Below are 11,676 nucleotides of genomic sequence, written 5' to 3'. Positions count from 1 at the left end.
GTTTTCGGGTACCGTAGTGGGATGGTCACATCATGCTGACCAGTAATTACTCATTCTGCTATCTCTTGTGACTTTTTATAGGTGTGTTATCGAAAAGCAGTACTTATCGCAAATGCAGCTGAGTACTGAACCCCGCCAAGATGTCAGCGGCGCCGCTTAGTCAGAGGGCAAGGTGCGCAGGGCGCTGCAATGGCAAGCGTGCACCATCGTCCGCGTATAAAGCTGTGAGTCACAACAGCACACATCGAAAAGGGAATATTCAAGTTGGGGAAGCGCCACACATGCATTCTAGCTGCGAACTATCTTCCTTTGCGTTTCAAGAACCACTACTATGAGTTACACCAAATCTGAGATGACATACACTGTCGACGCAAAGAAATATGATAGAAAAGCGCACAAACCCAAGCGCCTAGATCCATACCAGTCCGATCCATACGTTATGCGTGCTACGGAACAATACACCCAAGCACACCAGTGCTATATGCAAACATGTTCACAGCCTTCACGTGAGAGCTTTCGCTTACTCGCGGGCAACGCGCTCCTTGAACTCCTTGAAGAAGCCCTCCATCTCCTCGGCGATGAAGTCTTCAATCTCACCAGTAAGCTTGTCAAGCTTCTCGTGAAGGTGAGAGCCAGCACGCCCAGCCGCGTTCTTCGCGTTCTTGAACTCGGCCTCGAAGTCCTCCTCGATCTCGGAGACGGAAGGAATGGTGATGGTGAGACCTTCCTTCTTCTTCTCCTCCTTCTCAGCCTTCTTGACGGTGTAGCCACCCTTCTCGATGATGTCGGAGTAGTTAGATGAGCCACCACCGTTCCAGGCGAGGATGTTCTTGGTGTTGCTGGGAACATCCGAGAGAGCACCGACGGTACCAATGGAGATTAGGTTATCCTTCAGCTTCTTTGGGGTGATATCAGCGACAGCGTAGGCAGAGTCCTTGGCAGGCTGGAGAGAGAGCAGGTAGGCGAGGAGACCAGCAATGTGGGGCGAGGCCATGGAGGTACCGGAGATGGTGTTGGTGGCGTGCTCAGAGCCGATCCAGGTGGAAAGGATGTTGAGTCCGGGCGCGAAGATGTCATTGCACTTTCCGTAGTTGGAGAAGTAGGCACGCTCATCGAGGAGAGTAGAGGCACCGACAGTGACGGCGTTCTCAGCAGCAGCGGGAGAGTAGTTGCACGAATCGGCGTTGTCGTTACCGGCAGCGACAGCGAAGTGGATGCCAGCCTTGACAGCGGCGTTCACGGCAAGATCGAGAGTAGTGGACTTGCCACCGCCCAAGCTCATGTTGGCAGCAGAGCCCTTGAAGCCCTTGCGCTTGCCATCCTTGGCCTTCTTAACCTGTTCGTTGTGGGCCTGGACAGCGTACTCAACGCCCTTGACAACGTCGGACATGGTGCCAGAGCCGTTGGAGCGGAGGACCTTGACAGCGTAGACCTCAGCCTTCTTGGCAACACCGTACTTCTTGCCAGCAACAGTACCGGAGCAGTGAGTGCCGTGGCCGTTGCCATCCTCATCAGCGTCACCGTTGGGGATGGTCTTGCCCCAGTGAGCGCGACCCTCAAAGTCGACGTGCTTGTGGTTGGTGCCAGTGTCGATGACGTAGACGTCAACACCCTCACCACCGTCGGCGGAGTAGAGGTACTTGTTCCATGTGCCGAAGCTCAGGGAGTCGCGGTGCGAGATACGGGCGAGACCCCACGGGGCGTTCTTCTCGGTCTCGTACGCATCGCCCTTCATGGTGTGGACGACGGAGTCCTTCTCGATGTAGTCGACCTGTCACGCGAGCCAACGTTAGCTTGGGTTCTGGGACGCAAGGTACCAAGACACGGAATCACGTGCTATTGCGTCGGATGGCGTGTCCTCGAGCCGCTCGGAGGCAAACTCGCGAGCCCAACGCGCAGAGCGGCCACTGGACGCAGCGGCAGAGCTGTGAAGCACCAGCCGATTCATCGACTACTAGTGCCCACGGTTCGCCACCGATGGTGCTTGTAGGCGGGGAAGCAGGGTACTCACATCTGGGTGGCGTCGGATCTCCTCGAGGGTCTCGTCGTCAAAGTGGCCGGAGTAGCCCATCATGCCGCCGACGATGTTGTATGTGTGCTTGAGACCATCGAAGATCTCGGCAGTGATGGGGAACTGGGAGCGCTTGCGGAGCTCGGAGCGCTCGTCCTGCGCCTTGGTGTGGACGCTCTGCACCCACTCATGATGGCTCTGGGCGTCTGCGTGCTTGACGTGCTTCTTGAAGACGACCATGTACGAGTTCGGGACGACCTCGCCAGCGTTGGTCGACGACAGCACCGGGGCGGCATCGTTGTGGATGGTGCCCACCCTGAAGGGCGAAGCTGCGGCCAGCGGCAGCAAGGCGAGGGCTGAGTACCTCATGATGGCGTTTGTAGCGAAAGCGCCTCGTGCACTATGCAGCGGAACAAGAGACGGACGGGAGACACAGAGACGGAGGAAGATGGGGGTTGGGGATGGGGGAGCGGGAGCTGGAGAGGGCAGGCGGTAGCTATGGTGATGAGCTACTTATACCGGCCTCGGTGAGCTCGTTATCGGCAGCGTATCAGCATGCGCGCACGAGCCCCCCGTATGCGTCATGTGCGAGTGCTGCCGCCTTGCCCCAGCCTCCGTCCGAAAGCGGTTCGCACGGCGCCGCGCCTCACGGCTCGCGCTTCAGGTCTGCACCGCGAGGTCAGGTAGAGCGAGCTGCCGGGTGAGCTTCCGCGCTGGCCGATGCGGTGGTTGCCGCGTCGTGTCCTTCCTCCACAGACAGAGGGCGCTGACCATAGGTACCACAGCGCAGCAGCGGCAGTGGCGACGGGCGTGCCTTCCCCGGCGCGGAGGAGGGCTCGCTAGCACGCCCGCGTGAACAGCCTCACTGTCAGCGCCTGAGCACCTGGGCACAACACTGCGCGCGTGAGACGACGGCGCTGCTCATCACGCCCGACGCGGTGGGCGAGTCGTGTCGGCGTGCGTTCCTCGCCCATCGCAGCAGTGCCTGCGTGCGGATCGCACCGCGCGTGTGGCAGGTGCCTGCTGGTGCTCCGCCGTCGCAGGTCGAGGGGTCCAAGCGGCCCAAGCTCTCTTCCGTTTTGGACCTCCACAATTCCATCTCGCTGCGCCATAAGCAGAGCGATTGCTCCTCCCGCGTCCGCTGCAAGTGCTCTCCTCCCTCGCTGGAGTTCGATCCCCTGCGCCAGAGCGATGACTCTGCATTCCCTGCAGCGACCTCCTCTACATCCTCGCAGCGGCGGTGCACTTGACTGAACATGGCTGCCCGCCGCCATCGCTCCTCCACGGCTGCCTCGCGCGCACCGCCCATGAACAACCAGATTGCCGAGCTGCGTAGCCTCTCCGACGAGCTCATCCGCGCCTGCGAGGCGTCCCCGCCCACCGCAGAGGTCCTCCAGACCCAGAGCAACGCCCTCCGCCGCATGCGCCAGCTGCTCATTGATTCCCACGAGCACACGCAGACCAAAGACGCCTTCCGCCACGTCCGCGGCTTCGACGTCCTACTCTTGACCCTCCGCTCCGTCTCCGGCTTCTACAAGCCTGACCAGCTCTCCGCCCCGGATCGCATCGACTTTTTCGAGGTAATCAAGAGCACGCTGGATGTGCTCTCAGAGGCCCTCAATGAGCACTCCGGCAACAGGCGCTTCTTCGCCACGAGGGTTGAGGGCAATGGCTGGAGTGCGTTGGAGCAGGCCTTGGGCAGCACCGGCATCTTCGGCGGCCAGTCCAAGAGCAAGCGGGATGATGCGGGGCAGGAACAGCTGTTCGGCAGTCTGTTCGCCTTTGCACTCGGCGAAGAGGCAGTAACGCGCATCTTTCGCGACATAGACAGGAAGGTCGAAGAGATACAAGCCGGGGCAAAGGATGCTGGACCCCAGAACGGACGACAGCAGGCAGAGACCGCAGCCGAAATCGTCGTCACAAGTCCACGCTCCACATACAGCGATATCGATATCGACATCGACGCTTTGCGAGCACAGGTGCGAGCAATATTCAGCGGCACCGAGGTCCTCCAGAACTCAGATATCATACCCACTATTCTGAACTTTTGGAAGGGCTTGTCTGGCGAAGACGCGCCAGGAACACGTTCTAAGCCGTTATCAGTGGCTGTTCTACTCGCCATACTCGAAATCACAACCATCTCTTCGTATAATAAAGCTGGTGTGCATATAACCGGCGTGCTCAGCATCATACTTCCCTTGTTGTTTGACAACAAATGTGCACCGGTTGAGGCAGGGCTCCTACGTGAGCTTGCGGATCAGCTCATCGAGTTTGGAATCAACAACCTCGATGATGCCTACTATCTGTTTCGAAAGGCAGCAACGTCCGAGCATGCCGCAGAGTTCCTGCATCAAGGCATGCGCCTGTCTCGTGGGGCGCCTTTCATTCAGTTCGATCTCTCACTGCACGGTTTCAGCGCCATCGAGCTCCCAGACATGGGCCGGCCCTTCCCGCCTGTTTCTCCCGGTGGCGGCTACACCTTCGCTACCTGGGTCAGAGTGGACAAATTCGATACAAACTGTCACACTACAATCTTCGGCGCATACGATGATACACAGACCTGTTTCTTGATGGCATACTTAGAAAAAGATACCCGTTGTTTTATCCTGCAGACATATATGGGTCACTCGGTTGGCATAACTCCTAGTGTTCGCTTCAAGAAAGCACCGCGGTTTCAAGAAGGTCGGTGGTATCACATCGCGGTTGTCCACAAGCGGCCGAAGGCTTTGAGCCTGGGTGCACATCAGGCATACCTATTCGTAGATGGTGAATTCACCGAGACTATGAAGGCACACTACCCATCGCATCCTCCCGTGCTGGAAAGTAGCCAAGAAAGCTTTGCGTCCTTGTCGTCCAGTCGCGGCCAGCATCGCGTGCTTGCTTTTCTAGGCACGCCGCGAAATCTTGCACCTCGACTCGGGCGCAATGTGTTGTCGTCGAGGCTATCCATGGCCTCGTTCCATCTCATTGCCGAGCCATTGTCAGACGAACTTATTGCTGTATATCACAAGCTTGGTCCGCGCTATTGTGGCAACTTTCAAGACAAGCTTGGCTCATTTCAGACTTATCGTACTTCTGCAGAACTTCACGTGCTCAACGAGATCTTGCATCCTGGAAAGGAGGAGCGCTCCGAGATTGTGTCCGCCATACGCTCCAGCGCGGGACAACTGGTGCCCGAGTCCAAGATATTACTCAGCTTCTCTCCAAGCTCTGTCATGGACGATGATGATCGGAACGCCATTGACGAGTCGCAGCTGATTCGATCACTATCCCGAGAATCTGCAAGAGCGCTGCATCGATACACCAGGATGCATGGTACACCCATCATCATTAACGCTGCGGTACCATCAGTGAACGATGCTCTGTCCCAAGTCCGCGGGTTTGGTAGATTGTCCGGAGATGCTGTGGTCGTTGTGCCTCAAGCGCTCGATGATGCCATATGGAGGATAGGCGGCTGTTCGGCTGTCGGGCTGAAACTTGTCCAGTCCGCTCAGAGTCTAGAATCTGTATTGCGTGCAGTCCAAATTCTGCTCGAAGCCGTGGAAGGGAACTGGCGAAATTGTGAGGCGATGGAACAAAACAACGGCTTCGCTGTCCTCGCTGAAGTCCTGCGCCAGAAAGTTGGGCCTAATTTGACAGGATACAATACGCGATCATCGCCCGCTATCGATGTGAGCGCTGACGATCGCGAGGCTTTCCTTCTTCAACTGCTCCGGGTCGTTCTGAAATTTGTGGGGTACGATGAGGAACATCCCACTGAATCACTTATCATAAATCCTCTAGCCTATCGTGTTCTCCTCGTTGATTTGGAGATTTGGCGTCAGTCTATGTCTCTAGACATGCAAAAACTTTACTACAAGCAATTCATCGACTTTGCCAGAGGGAGCAAGCATCACCACTACAATGCAAAACGATTCCAGCGTATCAGTAGGTACACTCTATCACTCAGGACCGCATGTAAGCTAATTGGACCAGGGGTTGTCAAGCGATTGACTGATGCTCTTAAGGGGGAACCCTTCACTGCACAAATTTTCCCACTGTTCCTTGAGGCGTTCAAAGTCCTTCTGCAAGCAAACTTCAACGGAGAATCATCCCGTTCCTTGTCGCTATTCGTCACGTATGCCCTACATGACAGCCGTGCTTCGTATATCAAGCGACCATTGCGGCCAAAGCCTAGTACTCGCCGCCTCAGGAAAGGAACGCCACCTGCACTAACGCCTGGAGACACACCTCGATCAGCCAGTCCAGGCCAAGATCCCAGCTCACCGACAGGCTTGCCTCTTGCTGAGCTAGGTATTTCAATTTTGCGAATGCTCGCAGATCTTCTATGTGACCCTTCCAACTCGAACGAGATCGTGCGGTTCGCGAAGAACGTGACTGGAAAGGTACTATTCGGAACGTTCGAACGGTATCGCTGTGCTAACACCTTCAGTGGCTCTTGTACCTTCTCGCGGAGCCAGACCATCGCGTTGTCGTGCTTGCTGCCAAGATTCTTGCCCGCCTTCTCGTAGCCAATGGGCATCACTACGTCAAGAAATTTACGGAAAAGACGGGCGGATTCGTCATACTGAAGAACAGGTTTAGGCAATGGTGGAATACACCCGGTATATGGACGATATGCTTTGCGCTGTTGTTTGGCGTGGATGTTGCAAAGATTGATTTCGAACGCGATTTTGATGTCCACAATCTAGTCGAGATCTTTATCACCAAATCTCAGAACTCGAAAGTGGAAATAGTCTATCCAGCCGTGTTTGCGGTCATCACCGCTATGCTTGATACTGGCCTGCGCGCCATAGTTCGAGACCCTGGAAAAGCAGAAAATGAGCCGCCCAAGAGCGACGATGGGGCAGCTATCATAACTAGAGGGCGTCGACGCACGATGTCACTGAATGCGAAGCAGCCCACTATTGGTATGACAAGCCGACCCTTTTCAAGCTCCATGACTTGCTGACATGTTCAGATACGAAAGGCCCGCAGTCGGAGCGCTTGAACAACTATGCTGGTGTTTTGAACTCGGCCATTCAATTTCTGTCCGAGCTGCACTCTCGGTCTGAGGTATTCCGAGATTTCACTTGCTCATCAACTTACGTACAGGAGCTTTTGTTCGTACTCTACCCGGTCATTGTATCTTCCGACTGCGTGAGCGCTGAGACCGAGCTACTTTCGCGCGGCTCTGCTTTGACATTTGAGGGCCAGGATGTCGTCATACAACCCTTGTCCAAGGCCAATGGCTCCCAAGCACCCGTTGTGCGGACCACAACAGTAAAGGCTTCGCCCTCGCCTTCAGCACAACGCGTTGTACCACTTCGACGAGCTTCCTCGTTTGTGCTCGTCTCCGCCGATAAGGGGAAGAAGGACCAGACAGCTACCAGGCTCGAAACGATCCTGTCCCCTAGACAGAACGGACCCGTAGCCATGAGAATCGGAAGTTCGGTTGTAGAGGCGGTTCTGGAAGTTGTACTACTTGTATACCACGATCAGCTCTTCAGCCGCAAAGAGTTTCCTGGGCTTGCTTTGTTCATGAGGACGCCCCCTGGATTTCAAGAGCACCAAGCGTACTTTGAGTCATACGTTATGCGACAAACCATCTCTTCAGTCACTAGTGCTCTACAAATGGACCAGAAACTACTCCACGAACCGCGTGTGCTTAGCAACCTCTCGCGACTCGTTACTCACCTTTCCGAGGCCGTTTTTGAAGGCTGGTTTCTCGGCGGCGCAGAGCCTTTACTCGATTTCATAGGCTTCCTGCTGGAGTATCTGGAGCGACCCGATATCGCTAAGATCAAGACCGTTCAGCTCTGCGTGAAGCCAATCAAGACGATTCGCGAGAAATTTTTAAGGGTCATTTTGTTGCGCTTAGCTGAACCAGACAGCTCCGAAGATGACTCCCCCATGTCTCGCCCTATATTAAAGGTTGTCTACTGGCAGCCAATAATCTTATCGACCGAGAATACCGAACTCTTCCATATCCGGCCTATGTGCTATCTGCTGTATACGAAGTTATCATCGCCTCATGAGGACGTCCGCTTAGCTGCGGTCAACTTCTGGCGCCTGTTCTTTGTACAAAAGCCCGCAGAGGCGGCAGCGATAATCAACCAGACGATACCACCAGAGAAGCGAGAACTTCACGAAGGCTTCCAAAAGCTCACAGAGTTGGACAACGAAACCTTCTTGGCGTGGTTCGAAGAGCACCAGATAGATCTCGATCGATTCTTCTACGGGGCTATGAGCAAAGCCTGGGAAGATTATGCGAATGATCAAAACAAGAAAACTGAGAGCACTTCGCAAGAAAGGATCGCAAAGCGAAGAGAGAAGCTGAAGCAGTGGCATCAAGAAGAAATTACCAGCGAGCATGTCTGGAGCCAGCATGAAAGCACTCTGAACCATTGGCGGTCAAACATCCACGCTTCGGAGCGCACCAAGCACCAGCGGGACTTGCAAGACCAACAAGAAAATGCAACTTTCCTAGCGACTGTGATGTCCAAACTGGACAGACAGCTAAGAGGTCCTTGCGCGCTCTTCGAGGATAGTCCTGCTCCCAAGTGGCGCTTAGATGAGACGGAGGGCCGTGACCGTAAACGCCTACGCACTATCATCGACAGTGCAGGTCGAATACAATCGTACCAACCTAAGCGAAAAGATACAGACCCGAACTACAGGGACAAGCTAAGGCTAGACACCGCTGTCCCGTCGATCTCCGCCAAGGATGCTCTCGGCGTCACGCCCATTGCCAGTGCCAGGAAACCTTCAATATCAATGAGTGCACCAGATGGTTCAAAAGACGACGCAGACTCCGGAAGCGAAGACGACTTCGAGATGGTCGAGGCCTTGCTTGAAGACGAGGACGGGTTCGAAGACAAGAACCGCAAGGTCATGAGAAGTCTTAATCGCGGCGATCAAGTGCAGTATGTCTGCAACATATCTCGTGTGGTGGGCTTGGAAGCAATCGAAGGTCTTCTGATCGTCGGCAAGGACTGTCTATATCTGCTCGACGACTTCTTCCAAAGAGCTGATGGCGAGATCGTAAGGGTTTGGCAAGCTCCCACCGATGAAAGGGATCCCTATGTTCAGGTGATTGCAGGAAAGGAAGCCGTGACGAATCGCCGACCACCCCCACGGACTCACGACGAGACAACACGACACTGGAAGTGGAGCGAAGTTATCAGTATCTCCAAGCGACGCTTTCTCCATCGAGACGTTGCAATCGAAGTTTTCTTCGATGATGGTCGCAGTTATCTATTGACGGCAATGTCGAACGTAACTCGCAACGATATACACTCGCGTCTCATGCAACGTGCGCCACACGTTGCTAAACCGGATTTACTTGTCAATCCTGAACTTTCTTGGCGTCTTGACTCACTGCGAAATCCGGAAGAGGCACCGCAAACACTAAGTTCGCGCTGGGCGTCTGCTTTCAGTACCGTATCTTCCCATCCAGTAACACGGAGATGGATGAAGGGCGAGCTTTCGAATTATCACTACCTCATGTTTGTCAACACGCTTGCTGGCCGTACATTTAACGACCTCACACAATATCCTGTCTTTCCGTGGATCATTTCGAATTATACCGACGCTGAACTCGACTTGACAGATCCAAAGAACTTCCGGGACTTATCGAAGCCCATCGGTATCCAGAATCCCATGCAAGAAGAATTCGTCCGCCAGAAGTACGAAGCGATGCTAGAGATGGACGACACAGGGGACGCGGCACACTATTTGACCCACTACTCGTCAGCCATGATGGTTGCTTCTTATCTGATTCGTCTTCAACCATTCATGGCTGCCTTCTCTCTTATTCAGGGTGGCTTGGACCATGCAGATCGTATGTTCTACTCTATCAAGAGTGCATGGGATTCGGCAACAGGGTCTAACATGACGGATGTAAGAGAGTTGACGCCAGAGTTCTTCTTCCTTCCTGATTTCCTTACCAATGTCAATGACTACGATTTCGGGCTGCGAGCTAGTGGACATAGTATCGACAACGTTGCATTGCCACCGTGGGCTAAGGGTGATCCTGCGATCTTTATCGAGAAGCAACGCGAGGCATTAGAGAGTCCGTATGTGAGCAAGAACCTGCATCGCTGGATCGACCTCATCTTCGGGCACAAGCAGCGCGGCGAAGCGGCAGTTGAAGCAGCAAACGTCTACGAGAGGACAACCTACCAAGGCGCCATCGATTTCGACTCTATCACAGACGACAAACTACGTGAATTGCATATCAGCCGGTTGAACAATTTTGGGCAGACACCGGTTCAGGTATTCCAGCGACCACATCCCCAGAAGGAAGACCTAAATCCCAAATTGCAGAAATTAGACACTGCCGCTGAAAGTCTCCACCGCCTACCCGGGACCCTCCTCGAATCCAATGATCGCGTGTCATCGCTCGCTTACATAACCAAGCATGACAAGCTCCTCTGCTCAGCACCATTCAGGCAAAACATCCCGCCCCTCTATGATCGCTACATGGAATGGGGATTCACTGATGGTAGTGTGCGATTTTACGACTCCAATTCGAAGAAGTTGGTGGGAATTTTTGAACACCTTCACTCTGGCCAACTGACAGCGTCTTGTTTCGTTGATGGGAGGACACTGATCACAGCCGGAACTGACTGCACAATCGCAATTTGGAAAGTTCACAAGACAGAAAGAGGTACAGTCGAACTCCAATGGACAATCACGCTCTTCGGGCACAAGAGCCCCGTCGTCACCCTCGCTGCCTCCCGCGCATTGTCCGCTTTCCTTTCTGCTTCTTCCGACGGCCGCGTCTTCCTCTGGGATCTCAATCGATTCGAATTTGTACGCGAGCTTGACTTGGGTCCAGCACAAAAACGGAACCCGGTTTCCACCCAAGCCGCGAAGATTAACAACGTCACTGGGCACATCACGCTAGCATGCGGCCCACGTCTCATTGTGACCACACTCAACGGGGAATTGCTGCTCGACCAAGACATCGGCGACGGCGACGACGACTTCGAGGGCATCACCGCGCTCGCCCTCTACGAAGGCGTCGGCAACGAGTGGTGCGAGCGCGAACTCATCTTCACCGGCCACCGCAGAGGCGTCGTCAAGGTGCGTATTCCCCTTCCAGCTTTACCCTCCACCCTCCATCCCCTCCCTCACTAACTTCTCCCATCCTATTATAGATATTCCACCTCCAACCCGCGCCCCCCTCCAGCACCGCCACATGGGTGATCTCGTTGGTAAAGCAGCTCAACCACGGCGACCCGTCGCGCGAGGACGGCGCAAACCACCAGGCGCCGATTACGTGTATTCTTCCGATGCCGCACAATGTGTACACCGGCGACGAGGAAGGCAGAGTGGTACGTTCTTCTTTCTTTGATCTCAGAGAGTGGTGTAGTCGTGAGCAGGGGTATGCGGGGCAGGTGGAGTGGAAGGGCGGCAAGGAGACGAGAGTCGAGTGGGGTGGGACGCAGGAGGTTGTTAGGAGGTTGAAGCTTTTTTGAGGCAGGGTGTGCGCGGGTGAAGGGGTGTTTATGGCGTTGAAAGGTGGAGGAAGAGGGTCGGGTCGTTGGTGAGCTTCACCACTTACTTGCTTATGGTCATCTTAATCGCGTTGGTGGACCAGGCTAACGGTTTGTGCAGTATGAATGGGATTGCGTGCATCGCGGACACTAGGGCTGGGATGTATATAGGCGGCACAGACA

At 54.7% G+C, this 11,676-nt stretch overlaps 2 protein-coding genes across 2 annotated transcripts; one reads left to right on the top strand and one right to left on the bottom strand.

Moving 5' to 3' along the window:
• Positions 1-325: 325 nt before the first annotated feature.
• Positions 326-2,441, bottom strand: CC84DRAFT_1167213 (uncharacterized protein). Its single transcript, XM_018179140.1, has 2 exons — positions 2,012-2,441; positions 326-1,771 (listed from the first exon to the last, which is right to left on the bottom strand). The coding sequence occupies exons 1-2, from the start codon at positions 2,378-2,380 to the stop codon at positions 521-523; spliced, it is 1,620 nt and encodes a 539-aa protein (XP_018032452.1). The 5' UTR covers positions 2,381-2,441; the 3' UTR covers positions 326-520.
• Positions 2,442-2,946: 505 nt separating this feature from the next.
• CC84DRAFT_1167212 (beach-domain-containing protein) lies at positions 2,947-11,633 on the top strand. The gene is made up of 5 exons (XM_018179139.1): positions 2,947-5,938; positions 5,987-6,396; positions 6,444-6,921; positions 6,972-11,080; positions 11,155-11,633. Exons 1-5 carry the CDS (start codon positions 3,268-3,270, stop codon positions 11,473-11,475), a joined length of 7,989 nt encoding a protein of 2,662 aa, XP_018032451.1. The 5' UTR covers positions 2,947-3,267; the 3' UTR covers positions 11,476-11,633.
• Positions 11,634-11,676: the final 43 nt, after the last annotated feature.

Source organism: Paraphaeosphaeria sporulosa (assembly GCF_001642045.1).
Source record: "Paraphaeosphaeria sporulosa strain AP3s5-JAC2a unplaced genomic scaffold CC84scaffold_9, whole genome shotgun sequence".
NCBI classification, from domain to species: Eukaryota; Fungi; Ascomycota; class Dothideomycetes; order Pleosporales; family Didymosphaeriaceae; genus Paraphaeosphaeria; species Paraphaeosphaeria sporulosa.
This window is presented reverse-complemented; position numbering and strand designations above follow the sequence as displayed.